Source organism: Embiotoca jacksoni, unplaced genomic scaffold, assembly GCF_022577435.1.
Source record: "Embiotoca jacksoni isolate LCO1_2020_lvr unplaced genomic scaffold, fEmbJac1.0.p SCAF_27, whole genome shotgun sequence".
In the NCBI taxonomy this organism is placed as follows: Eukaryota; Metazoa; Chordata; class Actinopteri; family Embiotocidae; genus Embiotoca; species Embiotoca jacksoni.
In genome coordinates, this window is record NW_027185378.1 from 2498329 (window position 1) to 2521500 (window position 23172).

Below are 23172 nucleotides of genomic sequence, written 5' to 3' on the forward strand. Positions count from 1 at the left end.
GACAACTAAGGATGCACCGATGTGACTTTATCAGTCCTGATAACTGACCTTTAGGTGATTGGAGTACAAATCCGATAACATACTTAATTAAATGACCTGCAGGACTCCACAGTTTGGAAAAGACAGCAACATTAGGCTCGACTTCACAGCACAAAATACCTGCCAACAGTCACCAGTTAGTTAGTTCTCCTTTTTGTTCCTTTGAGAAAAAAATATGAGGTCTACATGTATTATGCACGTGTAGATGTAAAACATATCTCTTTACATTAACCTTTAGCTAGATACTCTTCAAGCTCTCTTGCACTTGCCTGCACTTGAACTACGGCGCCTTTAAAAGGCATATTGCTTATTCTATATTTTCACTGTATTTGTGTTTAATTTTACGCATTTTATCTGTTCTTGTGCATCTCATTTATTAGCTATGTTTTTTAAATGTTATTATATTTGTAAACATAGAAATTAACTGAATATTCTCACAATCTTGCACTGTAAAAATGGACGCAGTATCCAGGTCTGAAAACTGAAGTCACTGCAGAAGTACCTTAAAGTGTGATACCAGTAATGTCCACTGAGGGCAGACTGTGAAGAAAAACTTCTGGCTCCAATAGACTCCCTTCAAAAAAGCTTCTCTCATGAAATACAAAATTAAACTAAATTCACTCCTTCTCATCAGTGTTGTGGTGCTCCTTCTGAAAATAATCACATCATCAATCACATAATTAGATATAAACCCTCAAAGAGAGCTATCTTCGGGTGGGGGGGGGGGGCATGTCTGGTTTGATTGACAGGCCTGTAGTACAGTCAGCTTTCTGGTCTAGGTGGGCGGGACACAGTGTCCTCAGCTTATCAGTCTGATCCTCCCCTTGCTCCTCCCCAGCTCGTCCAAATATGGTCAATTATGGCTCAAAAAAACAAAACAAGAAGGTGACAGCCAAAATACTAGACTGGAGGAGTATCTGATTGACAAACAGTTTGGTGCATCCCAACTAACAACTGGTTGCAACTTGTGATCCCTTAAAGTAGAGGAACACCTGCCCAGGAGTGGAGAACAGGTTCAGCAAAGACATATTTCCCTTAAAAAGTATCTTAGAAGTATTTCAGGATGACACAGGATATGTGGGCGGAGTATAAAGAAGATGATTCAGATTGAACTGAATGACTCCAAAGAGAGATACCGAGCAGTAAAAAGACCGTCTGCCTCCCTCCACATCTCAGTCACCTACATTGTTCGATGAAGAGAATGAAGGAGAAATGAATAAATCAAACAACATTCACTCCAGATGCGAGTGAAGTTTTTCCCACCCGAGATCCAAACACACACACACACACCTCTGAACCTCTCATATGTCTCTGCTATATCGATAAAGACGTACAGATGAATAAATACATAGATAAAGAGTCTGTTTATACAGCTCCACATTTTCAAAAGTTTCAATAACGTTTGCTTGACAGCTGAAAGGAATCACAGCGACGGTGTATGTTTTTGGTGCTGCAGAGTCTCCGTCACTCTGTCCTGCTGTCAATCATCCGTCACCTGCGCTGTCACGGCTGACGGTGACAATGATGCGCACCGACGTTTGTGTACAAACAACAGCGTGTGTGTGTGTGTGTGTGTGTGTGTGTGAAGGGGAACAGCGAGCTACACCCCCCCCCCCCCTGCACTGTACGGTGCCCATCACGGTCGGGGTCAGCGTCACTTTCTCTTCAGCCCATCGCAGTGATTGATCTCTTTCCGGAAAAAAGCTTTCTGGTCCGTAATGAAGGCGCCGAGAACAAAATGTCAGGGGAAGATAATTGAGAATGATTCGTCATTAGCGAGCCGGTTGTAGTTTAAACTGACATTTGGAATTGATCGCATTGAGCCGACCCGGAACACGTGCGGCAGGACGAAGCTTTAAAGATGCCTCAGAGGAAAAAGAAGAGCCGGTTGGTGTACTGAGTGTGTGTTTGTGTGTGAAGGACAATCATTCAGCTCAGAGGGCACACCGAACCACTGAGTGGCCAGCTGCCTCCTATATACGGATGAAGAGTGTTTCTGAGTGCATACGCGCGTTTGTGTGTGTGCGTTTAAGATTGCGTGCAGTTGAGAGACTTTCTGTGCCAGAGTCTGAACCTGCAGGTGTGTTTGAGAGGCCGAACAGTGAGACGATGATCACGACTGCAGAGTTATTTATGTTCCCGTTGCGGCCCATTTAAAGCTGCCAAAATACACAAGGAGTGCCCATTGGGTCGTCCCTCGGAGTCCGGAGAGCAACGCGGAGATCTCCAGGTGTGTGTGTGTGTGTGTGTGTGTGTGTGTGTATGACTGTGCATTAATGTTGCTGCAAGAGGATGCTGTGCTTGTACATAGTGTCAATTTTAATGGTCAGTGTACAAATAAATAACCAAAATAAATTGTGAATAACGGCGGCTTGCAGTGAGGCCTCTGGGTGATTTTTTTTTTCTAAAGAGACTCACTGCCGTTGAACATCCAACTGTATTCTGTATGAATATCCAACTGTATGAAAAATCTTTTCATTGTATTTCAGAGGAGGCTGAAGAACTACAGGAAGAAATCATGAAATCTGGGCGAATAAAAGATAAGCGAGGGAACAGTCTTTTGTGATCTGAGAGAAGTAACCCTTTCAATTTAAATAACTGTGCTGCAAATTCAAATATCCACAATTTTTCAGTGCTGTGAAAGAGATGTTTCAGCCCTGTTGGCACAAATCACTTTAAATGGACATTTTTTTTTTTTTTAATAGTTTATAAACTAATTTTAATTTGATCTTCTTCCAATAAAATATATTGCTTTCCCATTTACTTAATCAAAAATGTATCATTAGGAGAAGTAAAGTATCAGAGGGGTAAAAAAAAAAAACAGCATAAGAGTGGAGAGAACAGAGGTACAACTGGCTCAGCAGAGACCCAAAGATTCGACTGCTGCACCTTCAGCACAACAGGTTCAAATCCTGACTTCCAGGTGGGGGGTGGGGTGGGGTGGGGTGGGTGGCAAGAGCAGCATAGGCTCGGGTGCCCGTGCGACATACATGTCGTGGATGCCGACTCAAGAGACCCGGGAGTGACGACACGAATCACCTCTCTGCTTTAACGAGGTAAACGGTTGAGGAGGAGGTCAGCGAGCGTGAACACCGCTGTGTGCTGCTGCATGCTGATGACAGTCCAGATCTCGCAGTGATTCGAAACCAATTCCGATATAGGGTTTGATGATAGTACTTATAAAAAAAAAAAAAAAAAAAGCAAACAAGGAGCTGAAGAACTTGAAGGGAGCAGCAGTGAAGAGAGAAAACAGCCTCATCTTCACTCTGCAGGCAAACTTGTCTCTCGGAGGAGAGAGAATTGAATTCCCCTCGGTGGCGGTGGGATGATTCATTCACATCAACCAATCACAGCCTCCCACGCGACGACCCAGATCGTGGCCCGGGGTGGGCAGCCTGCCGGTACCCTGTGTTCTAGCGCATCACCCCCCCCCCCCAGAACTCTCCCCGTCAGGCAAAATAAATGATCGCTAATCATTTTAAATAAACAACCGTGATAACTGCCTGCAAAGCGAGGTGAAAATTGTGATTTTTAAATGCGTTTCAGATTTTAATAATTAATCGCTGCGAGTGTGACGTTTTTTGAATTATTTCTTTTAAAGGGTGATTGAGGCTGTATGGCGCTGATTCACACGAGATGCATTCTTTCCTGGTGCTCAATTATGTTGTCATTGCTTTGAAAAGACAGGAATTTTTGTGCTTTTAAAAGGAATACGCTGCCCTTACTTTGTATTTTTCATGTCAACCAATCTGAAGAAAAGACCAAAACCAATTAATACTTTTTAAACCAAACAGGAGTAAAGCCTGCGTTCGCAGGGGACTACTTTCTGCTGTGGATGGATACACCTTTCGTTCTCTGGTGAGAATTTTACAGCAGCAGGATGGTGGATGTGTGGCTGAGTCAGTACAAACTTCAGTGCCAGAGTTGATCAATATGGAGGACTGTGTCACTCAGCGATGTATTTTTAATAGTTTTTTTCAGACAACAATGGAAGTCTATGGCACAGAGGAAAAACATACCAAAGCTTTGGACTGCGCAGACAACATTTGATGGAAAGATCAATATATGGTTTGTTTTGTTCCTTTTCATGAGATTCGTTAATGAAAAAAAAGTTGAATATTGCTGCTCTTGTGTACATCAGTGTGTAGTTGTAAGAGTGTTTTTGTACTCAATAACTGAAGCCAGAGAGTTGGTGCATTTGATTTGTTATTAAAAATTAATGCGGCAACCAGCGTCACCCATTGGTTTGTGAACAGCCGTCATGAAGCCTCGAGTTCGGATTTTGTTCATCGCCATTTTGCTAGTTCATAGCGGTTTGGAGCAGGAAGTGACCATATTTGGACGAGCTGGGGGAGGAGCGAGCGGTGGATCTGACTGATCTGATTGGAAACCTGACGATATTAAGTCCACCCCACCGATAGCTGTAACCTGACTGCACCACAGGCCTGTCACTCAAACAAAAGCATATTTTCTAATTAATAGCGGAATTATTTTCAGACGGACCGCCAGAAAACTAATAAGAAGGAACGACTTTAGCTAACAACACCAAAATAACTTCTGAAAAACATGCACTGACTTCAGATTTCACGAGAGAAATTGAATGGGAGTCTATGGAGCCGGAGGCTTTTTGGAGCCAACCTCTAGTGGCACTCGCTGGTATTGCAGCTTAAGATACTTCTGCATCTGCCTCATTTTCTTAGACCCAGAAGCTTTTATATACAGTCTGTGTGAAAAACTACAAATGATTTAATCTCAAGAAACAAATATCAATTTACTAAGACGAGTTTCTTGACAAGAGTTTAAGCGAGAGGCTGTTCTGATCTGACAGCTGTTGACTGCAGATTTATTTAACTGACCTCATGTAGTAACTAAAATTAATTATGTGTATTGGTCAAACAAGAATCTAAATTTTTTTGTCTGCTGCCTTGTTCATATATTGGCTAGTCTTGACAAAGTCTGTGTGTGTTTTATAATATTCGAGCTACACTGACAGTCGGTGACTGTGTGGACTCATGCACACCAATAAAAATGCACACTGACACTTTAGGCTACTTTCCACTGGGTACACATGTACTAAAAATACACGTAAGAACTCGTGTTGGACAGAGGTGCCCACCAGAAAGCACAAGTTATTTTAATATTATCTGTCGAGCAGCGCAGATGTGTCGCTGTGCTCCCGGGGGAAGCAGGATTTTCTGGGACATCCGGCGACAGCGCTGCGCCAACTATTAGAAGGTTAAGTCAAGTTTTTTTTTTTAGAAGTACACACCACAGTGGGCCAACATGTAGCCACTGTTCGAGAACAATACTTCAGAAACTCATTTTTCTGCTGTTACTTTGAAGTAAATAAAAAATAAATGCGAGTCCCAGAACAGGGGAAGTGGGATCCCACTGCAGGTTACAGAAGTTGTCTCAAACATTTGACAGTTTCATCATCGTGTCTTGACCTTGTTCTTTTTTCACAGGATTATAGTTCCATCCAAACAGCATCTGTCTTGTTTTGTCCACAGTGCTGGAACTAGTTGATTCTGCAGAACTCCCTGAACTACAGCTGAAACATTCACACTCGGCTGAATAGGACATTAAAGTGGTCTTATGTAACTTTGTTAATAATATATTCAAGTGCCATTAATCCTCCAAGACACCCGCAGATGTAACCCCTGTAGGTTAAGTCTTACTTACACCTTCGCTGAACCGCGGCTGAACATTTGCTTCATAAACAAGATAAACTATTCAGAAAACAGAAACAAACTTTCTTGAAGAGGGAGGGAAGGAATGTAGACTTGCGATGTATAAAGTTAGACTTCAAAAATAGGCAAAACTGCAGTGATATGTCCGTGACAAATATGTTCCAGAGTGCAGCGTTAAACTGTTGCGTTTTGTGATCGTTCTTTCAGCTCCCTCCATCCAGCAGTTCGGACTTACGTAGCCAAGAAATTTGTCATTCAGGTCACTGTTACTTCAAAGGGTGCTTGCTTTGGCGGCAGCCAAGTTTAAAATTAAAAACATGACAGCTTGAGAGAGAGAAAAAAAAAAGCTCAAGAATACATTTTCATTGCATTTCCCAAAAATGTTTTCGAAATCTTTCACGTTCTCCTGGGCTTTTCCAGGCCTGGAAGAAAACACTTAATTTGCACAACTAGAAACAACATTTAGCTTGTTAAACATTCACGAAAAAAGTTTTTTTTTTTTAATAAATGTCGTACAGTTTCTGACTGCGCTTGATTTTGAAACTGTGAACTATGATTCAAGATGGCGTACCGAAGGTGAGAAGCTGCCGGACAGCTGGACGTGAATATGTGAATGCATCTGTTTGCTGTTACCGCTGATGTTTAATGGATCTGTTATGTGGCTGGAGAATGCTTTTTTTTTTTTTTTTTTTTAGGGGGGGAGAAGAGGTCGGTGGGGTGGGGGGATCTGTGCTGGCGCTGCAGATAACAGGATGGCACCACCTTCATCTGTCCCCCCACAGGGAACGAGGCACACAGAGAGAGCAAGCACCGAGAGCGAGGAAGCGAGATTAAGACGGCAAGAAAGTCGGAGTGAGGAAGAGCAAACAAATTTTCCATGTTAATTAACATCCCTCTCCTCCCCCGCAACACAAACAATGCGGCACCCGAAAGAACCAGAAGCAAACGGGGACGAGGCTGCGAGCTCGCTAACTTTAGGTCTCCACTCATCTGTGCTGAATCAGTGGCAGGCAGCACACACATCCCATAAAAAAAATAAAAGAGAGAAAGTGCTGTGGGATTAAGAGCAAGTCGGGGGGAAGGAGTGGTGGGAGGTTGGAAGTAAAGAAAACATGGGCTGGCGGGCGGGAGGAAGCAAAGGACGGAGGAGGAGGAGGAGGAGGAGGAGAAGGAGGAGGAGGCGGAGGAGGAGGGAGAGATGGAGAACCAGAGATGAAAGAAGAGTGGCAGGGGAGAGGGAAAGCACGGGAGGGAGGAGGAAAAACGATGAGCGAGGGAGGCACAGAAAAGGAAAAGAGAACAGGAGGAAAAAGAGGGAAGAAGGAGGGACGAGAGGGAAGAGAGGAGATGGAGGGAGCGTCAGAGAAGAGACGGTCGCTCCGTTAGAGCACGGCTGTGATTCCTGCTTCCTTCACAGCAGGAGCGTGTCGCGTGCTCCGATCGCTGACATGCAAACCTTCAAATGCTGACGCATGTATAAACACAGCGGCATCATGAGCGAGGAACTGCAGGGTCGCAATCTGAATGCAAAAAAATGGAGAGGAGGTGCATCACGCGCTCCTCCTGTTTTGAAAGCTGAATAGCATCATAAATAAACCTCTTAGCGAGGAGGGCGATGTATTCCGTGGATGCTCAGACGTGTTGTTATCGAACATCACCGCATGGGGGGGAAAAAAAAAAAAAAAAAAAAAAAAGAATCCTTTAAATCAGCACCATCAAATGTCCCTGCCTTAACATGGCTGCCGGATCAATAAAAGCAGCAGGACTTGGAACAGCCGGCAATTTTTTTCCAGGACAACGTGGAGAGCACATAAACGTGAAAAATAAAAGTGTTAACAGTTCTCCTCGAGGTTGCAGGCAAACACAGACAAGATGCGCCGGAGATGTAACACACGCGCAATCAAGCATGCTAGAAACACACTTCTTTGCTCCCACTCATATTTTATTTTTTTTTTATAAATCGATAACACATTACAGCAGTTCCTGAAAAGAAGTAAAGAGTGTAGACTCGGGGGATTCATCAGCGCTCTCAACACGTGCACGTGTTCACACCAGCCAGCAGCAAAACCGCAGATTAGAGCAATATATATTTCATCCCATTTTATTTCACTGTTCCACCTTGATCAATTTATATTCATTATTTATTCTCTTTTTTTTATTTCTCTTTCATTATTCTGTTGAAACCCGTCTTTCATTGTTGTCTTATTCAATTACCTTTTTGGGTTGTTTTTGTGTCCGTTTGTCATTTATCCATTTTTAACATTTTGTCACTTGAAAAGCTCTTTGAATTGCATTCGATTTGTTACAAAGGTGCTCTTTATCTATATATAAAGTTTGATTGATTGATAATCACCTCTGGAGCTCTTTGAGTTGCTTGTTTTTGGGATGATAATGTTGCTTCATGTCTGCTGTTTAAATCTAGCAAGCTAATTGCTTTGCAAACATATCAGCCTTTAAAAACATTATTATGCTTTGACACTGTAGCATCTGTCTGTCTGTCTGTCCTGCTAACCAGCTCCTATAAACTAGCGAGCCGCAGCGCTTCTTCATAGTAGCGGCTGGTGCACGTACACACAATCACACACACACTGAAGGCGACTGCAGCCACTTCACCACTAACACATCTTGTGGGAGGAGGGGGGGGGGGTGACGATGAGGAGCTGCTCACCTGAAGAAGGTGACGAAGAACTGCACCAGGTCCATGAAGTTACTGTGCTGCGAGAAGGCGATCTGTTCAAGGAAGGAATGAGAGGACGTCAGTCAGAAATCTGGGAGGGTCGGCAGCATACAACATACAAGCTGAAGAGGTGATTTGACCTTGTACATGTGACAAAAGAGCGGGTGCGATAACGCTGCACATGTATGACTCTATGTTTTGCATCATAGCTCACGACTCCACTGTTGTCAACATATTTTTTTAAATTTTCTATCTACGACTCCTCATGCACAACTACTGGGAGGTTCCCAGTCTGTGTGCTTATCTGCGCTCCAGACAACACGTCTGTCACCGAGACAACGAGCCAGCAGCCGGCCCTCTCAGCTGCCCACAGCCTGCGCTAAAAAAAAAAAAAGAAAAAGAAAAAAAACCTCATTCCAGCATATGTGGGCAGAAACATTCACTATGTAATCATCACAAGAGCAATTGTGCTAACGACATCCCGTCTTAATCAAGGTTGCCAGGGGTAACATTGGCAGTGGTGTACCACCTCGCCATCCTCCCCATCCCCCTCTCACACCTACACCCCCCCCCCCCCCCCCCCACCACCACCACCACCACCATAAAACGCCTCACAGTGAATTTATCCTTGCAGCAACACAACACTGCCTCTCTCTGGCAGCACGGAGACACTGAGGGCAAAAAACATAAAATCCCCTCACACTTTTCTCTCTCCGAGGTGACACCTTGGAGGAGAACTTGTCGTCGTCGCCATCGCCATCATCCCCCCCTCCCCCTCCCACTGATTATTATTCCTCAGCCAAGCAGCGATTTGCATACAATTCCTCTTTAAAAAAAAAAAAAAAAAAAAAAAAAAAAAAGGAGCAGGAGGAAGAAAAAGCTGGAAAACCCAGGAGTGTTCATGTCAGATTAGTCTGTGAATACCAAATATGTGATCAACAATTACAATATATGCATAAAACACACAGGACAGGTCAGACTGAGTAGATCTGCAGTGACTCCAGGCCAGAGGTGTCGGCCTCCGTGGTGAGATGACAGGGTGGGTGTGGGGTGTGTGTGTGTGTGTGTGTGTGTGTGTGTGTGTGTGTGTGTGTGTGTTGTGAACGGCCCCGGGTCTAATTTACTTGTGTAGTCAGCACCATCTGGATCGCTAATGTGTTGCCGTTGATTACTGTTGAGCGCCGAATCCTCAGCGTGATAATTTTGCTGCAGACTGTGGAGTACCGAAGAGAAGTTCAGGGCATCAAACGTACCCGGAGAAAACTTTGTCAAATAAGATGTGATCAGCAGAGATCTGGGTGGGTAGTTTGGTGTTTAACTCCCCAGGTGGCACAGTGGTGGTGGTGGTGGTGGAGGGTGGGGGGGGGCACTAACATCCTGGCAGGATCAGCTGTCAATTAAGAGCAAAGAGTTTGGAGGCAATATTTCACTTCCTGCTCTCCTGAATGTAAATGGGAGGTAAAAAAAAAAAAAAAAAAAAGAAAAGAAAGGATTACAGGAAAAACTATCAGAGATTGTACGAACCCGTGAGGGGCAGATATTCTTTTGAGGGCAAAGCTGAGAATTATCAAAGACGCCTTGTCAGCTGGTGAGCCGAAACCCGGTGTGCTTTGTGACAGCAGCCTAACAAAGCCATCTTTCTACTTCTTCAGGTGATTAGAGACGAGTAATTCTCGCATCTAATGACACAACAGCTCCCTTCAAAGACAACGCTAACCAAGCCAAAACAAGAAGAAAAAAAAAAAAAAAAAAAAGCAAATGAGCGCAGCCTCAGTGTCATGTCAAGTTCATTTTGAAAGGTACAAGCAGGCCGTCATACCGAGAAGATGTGCGATAACGGTTATTGTAGCGGCTAATCTGGAGTGTCAGCCTGTGTGCGGTGCTTAGTCACCGAGAGGCAGACCGGCGGCGGCGGCGGGAGGCCCGAGTGACGCTCTCGTTATGTGCCCAGCAGAGGGTGACTCTTTAGGGGCCGCGGAGGATCTCGCAGCGGGGTCTGTCAGCCTGCCGCCGGGCATTAAGACGGGAAATATTCTGCCTTTAATGGCTTCTGACAGCCGCTTGAACTACTATTGGAGTTTTGAAGGAAAAGTGTCGTTATCAGTGCGGGGGGAGGGGAGGGCAGGGGGCTGCTCAACAGGTTCCAGCCAAAGAAAAAAAAAAAAAGGAGAGGACAGAAGGAAGCAGAATGTTAAATATGGTGGAGAGGGATGGTGTGTGCGAAAGATACTGTGGATTTACAGCTTCCACGTTTGTCCAACAACAATATCCAACAAAAAAACTAGTCAAATGTAGATCAATATTTTCTTGAGGCAGTTTTTTTCTGTCTAATTATCTGCCTTCATTTGAAGGGTTGGGGTTTCTTCCATCTATTGTTAATATTCGACATCATCATTTATCATTTATCCACACTAGCAGCGTAGCCGTACAGACCTAATAATTGGTCTGCCTGCTCGTTATCCTCTTTGATCCAGACTGAACTGTCTCACAAACTATGAAATGGATTAGATGGCATCAAATTTTCATGGTTCCCCGATGATGTATCTTGACTTTTACTCCACACGGTTCTCATTTTGATTTTCAGGTAAAGATACCATCACAACTAAAGGATGGACTGTGCATTTTGGTGCAGACATGGGCAGCATCCTCGGGAAGAAATGTAATAACTTGCTGTGATCGTGTGACATCATCAGCTCCAAATTTGATCTGATGCTTAGCTTTATGAATAAAAACCTAAAAAAAAAAAAACTGAGGACAGGGCATGAAACTTGGCTGCTAATTAGCAAATGTTAGCATGCTAGCACAAAACTATTGAATGAATAATTATACCTGCTAAACGTTAGCATGGTAGCGTGGCTGACATTAACAATTTGCTCAAAGTACGCCCTCCAAAACCACTTCATACAACATATATTATATCTGCCATCACTTTACATTTGATGGGAAACTAATAAGAAACTGGCTGATTTTCAAATGCATCTCAATTACAGCTGTATTAAATTATGTTGGCCAAATTTGCGCATGATGAAATGCAGTAGATCAAACAAAATAAGACGTAGAACAAAGCTGCTAGCGCTCTTTATTCAAATATAGATAGTTTTTGCATATATTTATAACAATGTTAAAAACTCATATTTACTGTATTATTGTTATATTTTCCTATTTGCATTTTATAATTTAAAAGGTAGAACTTTTGTTTGTTACATGACATATTTATTAATCTGCATAGCTCTTTATATTAAATGTGCTTTTCTTGTTGAATAATAATTTCAGTTGGCACATGCCACTGTTTCAAGCTGCCACCGTCACAGGTTTCCCACCCTCTCTGTGATCACCATCACGACACGCCCATCGGGCAGCCGTGCACGGCCCAGATAAACACTTACACGAGTCCACGCAGACACGCGGTGCAGCCCGGCCAGCTGATAGCTGCAGCTGCAGCGCCTCCAAGGCGGCGCATTAAATCGGAGGGCTGCTCTAATCTCTACCATATCATGACATGTTCACTAAGGCACGGAACAGGAGATCACAGCTCTTTAATGTAATTAGTCTGGGATTTGTGTTTCATTACAAACATCATTAAATTCAGATCTATTCTTCATCAAGAAAGAGAAAAGGGAAGTGTGAGAAGTCCTCGCTGACTAATCTCACCGCAATTGATTTTTCTTTTGATGATCCGAGCTGCTCGACGGTGATGAAGTTATCACGGCGATTCCCTTTGACCTTTGAGAAAGATCTCATTTCGGTGGATCAGAATAATTATATCAGTGTTTTGTCCCTTGTGCACGAGTTAGAAAATTGTTCTGTACTCCAAAAAACTGGTGCTGAACTTTCAGTTTTAAAACGCAAAATAAACATCCGCTGCTGATTTGTGCAGCAGGCTGGATGGCGAACGCAGCGAGTGGAGTCAAAACGAACGGACAAAAACAAACTAAGCGGTACACGCGCCGTTCTAACGCCACTTCCGACCACGTGAAAAGCAAACAGAAGCAACCTTGACGCGGCGTGAAGAGAGAGCTGTGTGCACACTAAAGCCTGGAGAGAGAGCGAGCGAGAGAGCGAGCGAGAGAGCTTAGCTTGCACTCAGCCCACTCTGAAAGCAGCATGTGTTTCAACTTAACATTCCTCTTTGCCCTTGCTCTTTCTCAGTTGCTGTTTATGAACCGTTTTCCAACACTCCGATCTCTGCCTGCCAACACTGAGGGACCCATCGCCTACGATTACACACACACACACACAAACACATCCCAGCGCCACACTGCAGCAGACCACTGAAGGCGAGGAGAGTACAGCAAAGACAAAATAAAAACGAAGGGCTGCTATTAAGAGGAAATGGTTTGAAAAAAGAAAAGAAAAGGAAAATGTTACCTCGCTGACGAAGATAAACCTCCATGAGTGCGAGGAAGACAAATGACACGGCAGCAAAAATCTGCATACTTTAGTTTCACGGACAGGGGAGATCTTCTACATGATCCCACCCAGCAAGACAGGAGGTGAGGTGAGGTGGACCACGGGAGGCTGAGAGGGGAGGAACTCAACTCAGCTCAGCTCGGTGTTCGGCTGCACCGGCGACCTCCTGAGGCACGCTGGCAGCAGCTGGAGTTCAGAAGCCGAGAGAACTAAAAGCCCTTTACAAGGCAGGACATGGGAGGATGGAGGCAGGATTTCTCTCCCCTTTCAGGAGGAGGGCAATGGGGGGCAAAAAAAAAGGGGGGGTGGGGGGGCTCACACGGGTGCAACCAGTCAGATCACTTCCAGGAGTGTTTGGGGAGGCACACAGCTGGGTATGCTTCGCGGAAGGCCCGGAGCGCCTGGCGCTCCCAGACCAGCAGCACACAAACCCCCGGCAGCACACTCATTCAGTTCCTGCATCAGGTTGTTGTACCGATGCAGAACTTTATTCTAACCTCCATCATGCTGCAAAAACAAACAAACAAACACATGCAACCAATTTGTTTTTCTGAAATACTTCATTAAAACTCTAAAAGCATGAAAAACAAGAGTCCCTGATGATTTTAGGGGCAGCTACACGCGTGTAAGGATGTCAACATGAAGCTGTGTGATGTATTTAAAACTGAACACCACCTTTGAGACGCTGGTAGTCGTGCGTCCGAGTGTGATTTCAGTGAAAGCTTCTAATGAACAAAGGTACAGAGGCACAATGTATTGTGTAGCTTATTGGGTATGGAAGCAATCAATCATGTTAAAGCCTCCTGATGCGAGTTCTCCACCGAGTTTATATAAATATGTGATGTTTTATTTTGTTTTTTTAATGGCAACATACCACTGACAACAGGTCAAAACCTAGTTTGGCTGGGCCGTGTATGAAATGCTACAGCGCTTTTATTTTGAAAATAGGTTTTTTTTTAATGTGAAATGTGTAGAGGAAGTCGTGGAATTTGGCCAAAACAATGTAACTAATTGGGCTGAACTTGCTGTTGTGATCCAGACAAAAATGTGGCATCAATTTGTGTTAAAGATTCCATCAATGTAGACCTTTAACATGATGGAAAGGTTAGTACCTCCAGGAAAACCGTTATGTTTCCATTGCAGTATTAAGTCCATAAACTTTGCCTTTCTGCTGGTGCTGTCACACCGAGCGATCTTTATTTTTAGAACCAAGCACAGTGGTATTGCACTTTAATGCACTTCTGCATTTGCCTTTCAGACCGGGACACTGCATCCATTTCTATATCCAGCCTATGATAACGTCACAGTCTGCATTGGAACTGTGTTTACGAATCAAAGGATTTCTATGTATTTTTTTTTTTTTTAACTTCCCGATCAATGCAGATCAGTCCGGCTGCAAATACAGCCAGCGCTACATCAGCTGACACACACAGCCAGAGTCCTGTTGAGGGACAGGTTTCTCTCTGCTGTCCCCATAACGGCGGTTCACTGAGTGCAGTGGCGGTTGCAGCTCGGCTGCGTAAACACACACTGCAGGCAACCAGGCACGCAGATAAAGTGTCCTATTCACTACTGCTGCCAAGGAGCCACACTAACACAGGAGAAAAGCTTCCGCACACAAAAGCAGGAGACTTCTTTTTACCGTTTTCCATCGCTTCTTCTTTCTCCGACAGGATTTAAGGCAACATTTTCAGGTTCGCAGGCCAAACGGTGCAAAGCACACCTGTTTGAATTGTTTGAAACTTTTCTTTAAGTGCAAAAGGAACGATAAGTTCTCCCTTTGTCATTGGTGTATCGCTGAGGCGGAGCAGCCTTCTTGTTCTGTCACATTTGAGTCACACGTTTCCAGGCAGCACCATCACTTCTACTTACTGGTGCTGTCGAGCACTAAAGCGTCTCATTTTCTGATTTCAGGAGTCATATCAACCCGACCAGCTTTTCCTTTCATGTTTAATAAACCAGCGGATGAATGCTGATCCTGAGATATCACAGCTGAATGTCTAATTGTGTCTGTCAGAACTGAATGAGACCTGGGATTTATATCACAGTTTACCTTAAATATTGAACCGTAACAGTCTTCTTTTCTGCAGGATGCGGTGTGCTACTCATGCAACCGGGGTTATGTAAATAACCTAAAGTTTAAATGCAGTCTAAATAGTGTTGTCCGTCTTCCCATAACCTTTATTTTACCCTACTCATCAAGTGCGTGAGCATTACTGCACTGCCAAACTGTAACCGTTGTTCAGTCAATGAGTAGCTTACTTGAATCTTAATGGGCCATGTGAAGTTGCTGACGTAGACGAAAAACGTGATGTTGGGGCTGTTGCGGAAATCGAAGTTCTCGTTGGAGAAGCTGTCTTTGAACTCCTTAATGTTGCTCCGAGAGACGATGGGGATCTCCTCTCCGGTCTGGGTGCCTGCTGCATGGCAGAGAGAAGAGGAGGAGTAAAGGAGAAGGGATAGAGACGGAGGAAGGGGACGGGAATGCAGAAAATGAAAGGGTGATGAAGAGGAGGAAGGAGGGAAGGAAAGGGAGGTGGAGAAAAGCCAAACAGGATGAAAATTGTAATGATACGAGACAAAAATCAGACAATAAAAGTAGCATAATCAAAGAAAAAGAAAAAGTACTTTATTTCCTGATTCCTGAAATGGGAATAGTGGGGAATTTTTAAACCCCATTATAAAGTAAACTGCTGTTGAATCACTAAACTACTTTTTACAGCACTGTTTACATCAGGGGTCTCCAACCTTTTGTTCCTGACAAATACTCGTGTTTAGTTATATTTATTCACGGCTGAGCTCCCCCCAAACCAGCTGAAAAAGCTGATACTCAACAGACATGTTTTGGGTTATTTTCTCCATCTACAATTACACAGATGTTCCCTAAATGCTTACTGCAGTGTGCACAACTCGTGCATGGCCAAATGGGTTGAAAAAAGTGTTTTAATATAAGATTTAACAGGAAAATCCAGTGTTTCCCTTTGATTGGGACCCCCTGCCAGTTATTTATGATATATGAAATGTTAAGGAGCCACAGGTGACACTTACCAGTGAAGCTGGTCGCCCAGGTTATGTTCAGATTGAAGTTCTTGGAGGCGTTTATGAACATGTCTAGATCCCGGTTTGGCTGAAGAGATGAACAAAAAGAAAATGCAGACACCATCAACAATATTAACCTACGACGGCGTCAGACCTACATATCATATGAACCAAACACGCAGTGGAACCAGAATTCTGAGGCAAGTTTTATTTGATTAAATATGATAAGTTCGTGAGAAACAACAAGTGAGAACAGACTTCTGTTCTACTGATCATGCAGGGCAGTGTTTTTTTCCATCCCTCCGGCTCCACTCTGCAGCTGTACAAACAGCTACTGTACTGCAGACGGGACGTGTTTGCTCGGCTAATGGAAGCTGAATTAACAAATCAAATGTTTGAACAAGAGACAGTGATTATAACAGAAGGTATTACGCGTACTGTAAGTGAAGCCTAAATAATGTCAAATAGATGCAAATTAGCCTCTTAATTAATGTTTACTGACTAATTGAAAAGGAAAGAGTTTGTTAATGAATAATTTGCCTCATAACCAACACAGTGAACATGCGCAGAGACGGCCTGAGGAGGGTCCTGTCAGTTTGAAGATGTTTTATTATGGAAATCCAAAAGGTTTCTATTTTTTTCTGTCTGTGAGGCATAGATATCTTTTTTTTTTTTAAGAGGTAAAAACTTTATTCCTAAAATACTCAAATTTTAAAGCATCTTTCGACTTTGCTGAACAACAAACTACATTTATTAAGTTCAGTTTTCTCTGAATCTGCATACAAATGACAGAAACGATACAGAATCAAAATGTTCTTGCGACTGACAAAAAGATTTCAATTTCTGCATTTTGTAACCGTTTCTCGTAAAAGCTTTGTCAGGGGAAAAAAAAAAAAAACATCTGGACAATTTAATCAGGTGCTCGTGTTGCAGTTTGGGCTCCAGATGCTGCAGCCGGGTAAACGGCACTGGACAAGATTGTTGTTTGGTGGGGAGACATCTGTGTGACTGACTGTGTGATGAGTGCGGGTAATTCTACGACTGAACTGGTTCGACACAGGAAGTTTTATCAATATCAAAATGATTAAAAAAAAAAAAAAAAAAAAGATGGAGAAGCCTCTCAGGAACAAACTTAGCTGTTAGGAAACAAAAACCTCATCATCTGCCGGTGACTTCAACGTCTTGAATCCTAATAAAAGGAGACAGCTGCTGTGACAGCGGGGAGTTCGCTGTCAGAGACATACCTCCTCAGGTGTGGCCACGAAGTTGATGGCGGTGTAGTAGCGGTCATCCTCCTGCGACAGGCTGAAGGTGAACTGGTAGTCGATGAGGAGCGTGTCTGTTTGAAGTGATGGCGCCCCCAGTGTGGGAGGTGGTGGTGGTGGAGGAGATTACAAAACAAGGAGAAGAAGAATGACTCCATTTGGTCAAGTTTTGAAAGTCACACAAGATCATGTTTTTGTTTTCTTAGTTTTTTTCAGACAGCGCTCCAGGCAGGAAATTATCCCCGTTCTGTTTCTATTTCGAAATTCTATTGACTTTCTTGGATGGACCTGAAGACTTCGGCGTGTCTCTGAGATGAAGGTCAGGACAGAGCAATGGCTTATATGGCTGCAGCTGAAGATCGCCGTCTCTACATGCAGATACTTTTTCTGAGAGCTTTCTTTCTCATGACCTGCAAACTTTAGACCCCATTTTCCCGTCTCTCAGAAAAACATGTTTCCTTCGTCACTTAACAGACACACTGGCTGCTTTATGTCAACATTTTGTGACCCTTTTCAAGCTCAAATCAATGCAAGAAAGTCACATTCGCCACAGAGAATTGTTTTGCATCTTGCTAAAACCCTTTCAAATAATATAAATTCTGCTGCAAACTCTTGCAGTTCTATTATTAAATATTTTAAGGCATTTATGTTTGTGTCTCTGTCTCTCTTTATTATTTGGTTAAACAACACTTACAGGGTTGCAAATAATAATGATCATCTTTTCTTGATGAATTAATTGGCATGTAAAATGTCAAACAAATAAAAATTGCCAAACAGTCAAAGGTGATGAGATCAAATGTCTTGTTTTATCCTAGCAACGAACCAAAAACCCAAATAAACTTAACTTACAATGAGATAACGGAGAAAAGAAGGAAATCGGACCAAACTGCACTTTGACATTTCTTGCTTTTAGGGCCCACTACGATTAAATTAGACTATCAAAATAGCTGAAGTTTAATTTTCTGTTGATTAACTAACCAATTAATTGGCTAACTGTTGCATCACTAGCTGGAACTATTCATTATTTCCATTAGACATTCATATTTTGTAGGATTTATGATTTATGATGATAAAGAAAATGGAGAAATGCAGCAAATCTTCATAGAAAAAGATTTAAAAAACTTACAGCTGATTGATTTCATAAACTAGCCAATACGTGTTGTCATCATTACACATGGATACCGTCTAACTAAACTGTTAATAGAAATGGACATGGCTCCACTGGACAAGTTGACCCGGTTACTGTGTCCCTCTGAAAGTCTCTCAGGTGCAAAATCCTTTCTAGCTCATTCTTAGATTATAAAGTAATGATGCTGAAGAGCTTAAGGACCGCGGATGAGAAAGCGAGTTTAATTCCCGGTTTGACAGACGTATCCATTTCTCATGACATGTCATCACTACTATCTTCAGATTCACCAGTGACCAGAATAATAATGACAGGAGAGTAATGTGCAGCGCGGACCAGTGAACTGCAGTTTGACTTATCGCAGCGGGGAATAAAGAAAGATGGTCTTCCAACAACGCTTCCCTCCGTTCTCGGCCGATTCACTTTCATGTGAGTCTCCCTTTTTGATTTTTTTTTTCTCCACCTGTGACTCGTTTTAAAAAGAGACGTTTCTCCTCCGGCTGTTATTTTTTTTTTTTTTTTTTTTTAAGCTTCAAACCACTTTGATTTGAGAGCCGTCTTGGCACTGACCTGAACAAGGAGGAAGAGTCAGACCTCACAGTGCTTTCTTTGTGTGATTAGCACCCCCTCCCCTTCCCCCCCTCCCACCCCACTCTACACACTCACTGAAATTAGTCATTGCAATTCCACTTACAGTAGCATGTGCCTTTGAGGGGGTTGCCTTGGTAACGATTCTCCACTTCACACCTGAAAGACAAAGGAGGGCGGTTTGGATGGATGGATGAGTGAAAAATGGGGCAAAGATGAGAGACAGAGGGGAAGACAGAGGGGAGGGTTGACCTTCATTCAGAGTAACACCTCAACTTTAGGGGAAACAGAATGAGAAAGGATGGACAGAAATGAACAGGAACCTTCTGAAAAAAATTTAAAAAGACAAAAAAAAAAAAAATAACCTACATTTTCATACTGATGACCGCTCAACTGTGAAACTTTATCTCAATTTTTTTTTTTTTTTTTTTTTAATGGATTTTGGGAAGTCCTATGATAATGAAGGCCAGGGTTGAAATACAAAAATATATAGCTGTAGGCACTAATGAACAGCTGCCAGTACAGGCTGCCAAAAAAAAGGAAGAACTGCAGGAAATGGAGGGTCTTTGTATATTTTGAAAGGTCTAGCGGGTCTAAAATATCGTTTAAAAAAAAATCCTTTGATTTCGAGTAGTTCAGCAGTTTTGTTTCTTGACTTCTCTGCAAAGTATTGACAACCTGTTTTTTGTTCCCCAGTTTCATTCCTACTTCAGCACATAAGCACCTTTCAGCAGATAGCAAATTCACCTACCTTGCTCTTTTTTGGACTGGTTGAGAAATTGAAAACAAAATCTTGCGTTTAAAAAAAAAAAAAAAAAAAAAAAAAAAAAAAAAAAAAAAAAATGCCAGGAAGTTCACATTCCTACTCCTCATGCTGAATATTTTTTTTTTTTTTTTTTTTTTTTTTACCCGGCACATCACTACACAAGTTGTAGAAGCCTTAATTCCTGTTCTTGACTAGCAAACTTTCTTTGCCACCAGAAAAGTTCCAAGTTCTACAAAGTTAAGTTCTTCTGATCAAAATGCAAGGGAGGCTCAGGAGGTCTGAAAAATCTGGAAAAGTGTCCACATTGGAAAAAAGGCATCTAAAGGCAAATAAATACCTCTCTTGTTTAGCATCAAAATCTGAGAATGTAGCATCACAAATAATGCATTTGTTAGACAAAAATAAAATAAAATGAAAGACGAACAAGGAGAGGAATAAAGTCTCATCGGTAAAAGAAAATGTGGGAGTGCAAAGGGAGGACGGAGGGACAGAGGAGCGTCAGAAAACGGAAAACTTACAGGTGACATCGGTCTCCTTTGATGCCCTTGGTGGTGCAGAAGCACTTGCCGTTGTTGGGGTTGCACATGCTGGCGTGGCCGTTACACTTGCAGGCTGAGAGAAAGAAATTCAACATTTATTTTTTACTGAGCACAACTGCCGACACACACACACACACACACACACACACACTAGACTGCTACACATTTACATCGGCCTTTGGTCAACACATAACCCATAAAACGGCCTTCCTCCGGTGCCTCCTGATATGAACTACCGTATGTCTGAATGTGGCGATTTGTAACAACACAGAAGTCCAGTAACAAAGCGCCATCAATAAAAGCCTCTGAAGTCTCTCTGCAGACTCCACAACGTCACCCACAGACTCAAAAATAAATGTAGAAAATAAAAGGCTGTTTGCTGCACAGGTACAAACAACAGTCAGAGCGATCCTGCCAGTTACACCCCGTCGCACAGAGACAATACTGAGAAGAAAAAAAAACAACACTCCAGGATATGCTGTCGAAGGTGACTTTCAGCAACCCAGGAGGGGAATCTGGTGGCCGGTAACTTAAATGTCTCTTAGGTTTGGGTGATTCTGAGGAGTTTTATCACACCAGCATCCTTTGCATTAATCATATTTATCATTTTTAAACTAGACTCAGCCCCTCCTGGAATAAATGGCTGTGAAATATATGAAAAATAATATGTGGGGCACAGCTGGCAGGAAAAAAGAGCCATCTTATATTTGTATCATCTTTGACGTGAACGTTGTCATACCGAGTAGTTGAGGTATTGATTGTGCACCTTTTTTGTTTCTTTTTACTCGTGCTCATCATGCCTCTCGAGTCTGACTGATTAGGTAAAACATGCCTTTAAATGTCCCTGAGGGGGAAACTGTGCTGAACAACCACAACAAGTCTAAACAAAGAGAGCATAACACTGATAAAGATGCAGATAATTTATGAAGAGAGGCAGTTTCATCGACTGACTGTCACTCCTGCAGAACCTGCTGAATATATGTATATTCCACAGGGATAGGAAGAAAAAAAACAAAAAAAAATGTAATATAGTAGGCTAAATGAACCTGCCGAAGGAATAGCCGATTGATTTGTTGTCCGATTGACTGCCTGTCACTATCCGCTGTAAAGGAGTAAATCTTTAATATCCCAGGGGGAAGGCTTTACGGTGCAGCCGGGAATCAGGGAAAATGACCGGCATAAAAATGAACTGTAAAACACTGACAAGTCAAATGAAGCTGCGTGCAAAAGAGAGAGAGAGAGAGAGAGAGAGAGAGAGAGAGAGAGAGAGAGAGAGAGAGAGACTGACTGGGTTGATTTAGCGGTGGAACCGAGCGGCCGCCGATACTCACGCTGGCAGCTGCCCCCGTTGGTCGGATCTCCGTAGAAGCCGGAGATGCAGCTCTCGCAGTGACGTCCGGTCGTCAGGTCCTCGCACTTCTCGCACACGCTCTCGTTGACACACTGACTGTGACCGTTACACTGACAAGCTGCCAGACGGTAAAACAAAGCGCACACACACTGCGTGAACATCACACACACAGAGGGACTTTTTTTTTTTTTTTTAAACAAACAGCCTCGGGGCACAAACACGAATGAATTTGGGAGTTAATTTACGAGCGGAGAAAAAGCGATGCTCGGTCTGGGATCTGTACGAGTCCCGAGCTGTTCGTTGATGCAGCGCGGAGAGTCTTTCGCGTAACAAATAATCTTAATTAAATATTCTCCGTGCCTGCCAAGTTTATTTGTCATGAATTAACCACACACATCCATTAAATTGGAAGAGGTCACAATAGCCGCTGCTTTGGAAAGCGTCACTGTTGGAAGTAAATCAATCCCGATGAGCGGAACAACATTTTCACGTTTTGGTTGTTGGAGGATTTATTCTTTGCAGAAGAACTTCCATAATTTTACACGAGATCACTATAACTTGTCAAGAGAAGCATTATTCAGATAGTGTGCAAAACAAAAACAGTTGTATTGTGGCTCTGAAAGAGAAGTTTAAATAAAAAATAAAAAAATGACACTAATGGTTGTTTTAAAAATGGAGGACACTAATTAGTTGCTGAAGAAATCCCTGTTAAAAATGACAAAAAAATATGCCTGAGGTTCATCTTCAGAAAAGAGAATTTCTGCAGTTGCGTTGGGAGACAGGTTTAAAAAGATGAATGGTCTAAAATTATAAAGGCAGATATTGCCAAATTTTGTATAAGCCAAGCTGCAAAACTACATTACATTTCCCATAATTCAACATGATATAATCAAACCGCTGCTGCCTGATGAATGTTTCATGTCTTTCAAAGGCAGCGCTCCCAGTTTGTAGCTCACATGACAAGTAAACTGATCTCTGTGTAAAACTGGTGGAATTCTCCTTTAAAAGCAAAGACATTTGCAGAAACAGAAGAACTTTGCATTAGCAAATGATTCTAAAACAAAACAGAGCTACCTGGGCAGTGAATGAAGGACCAGTTGTACATGGCTTCGCTGGGACACATGCTGGCGTTGAGGGCCGGATGGGGGCTGGCGGGGAGACCCGGCAGGGTGGACGGGGCCGGGACCGAGGTCTGGAAGGGCCCGCGGTAGGAGCCCTCGATGCACTGACCTTTGCCCGTGTTGCTGGGGTCGGTGCACCAACCGCAGCCCGGCTGGTCCAGACACTGGCCACAGGTTCGGTACCCGGAGCAGTTTTCAGCTGCAACAAAACACAACACGGCACATTTAGCTCTTTCATGACTCTCTTTTGATGTTGTTTTCATGTTAGAAGAAAAGATTGTGCATTAAATAAGGTGCAAGGTTAGCTCAGCTCTGCATAAAGACCAGAAAAAGGGGGGAAAGTTTAAAAATGTGACCACCAGCACCTGTAAAGCTCACAAACTACAGGATGTCTGAGGTTGTTTAGACCTCTAGTAGTGCCGTTGAACTGTTTATCTATGAACGGGTTCCCATTTTGCTCATCTCATGCACACAAGTGACTCAATATGACGTCCTTCCAATGGTAGGATATAACAAATAAATAATAACATCTGTCATTTACTATAATACAGCTCTTTTCCA

The 23172-nt window shown here is 42.9% G+C and overlaps 1 protein-coding gene across 1 annotated transcript in view; it reads right to left on the reverse strand.

The window, feature by feature from the left end:
• The window catches only part of atrn (attractin), a 112586-nt gene that overhangs the window by 47290 nt on the left and 42124 nt on the right, over window positions 1-23172 (reverse strand). Inside the window, exons 18-25 of the mRNA XM_069160763.1 lie at window positions 22565-22810; window positions 21471-21608; window positions 20119-20212; window positions 18941-18993; window positions 17100-17194; window positions 15865-15943; window positions 15079-15236; window positions 8398-8459 (exon numbers count right to left, since the gene is read on the reverse strand). Of these exons, the coding sequence (XP_069016864.1) occupies window positions 8398-8459; window positions 15079-15236; window positions 15865-15943; window positions 17100-17194; window positions 18941-18993; window positions 20119-20212; window positions 21471-21608; window positions 22565-22810 (925 nt within the window). The remainder of the gene's footprint in view (window positions 1-8397; window positions 8460-15078; window positions 15237-15864; window positions 15944-17099; window positions 17195-18940; window positions 18994-20118; window positions 20213-21470; window positions 21609-22564; window positions 22811-23172) is intronic.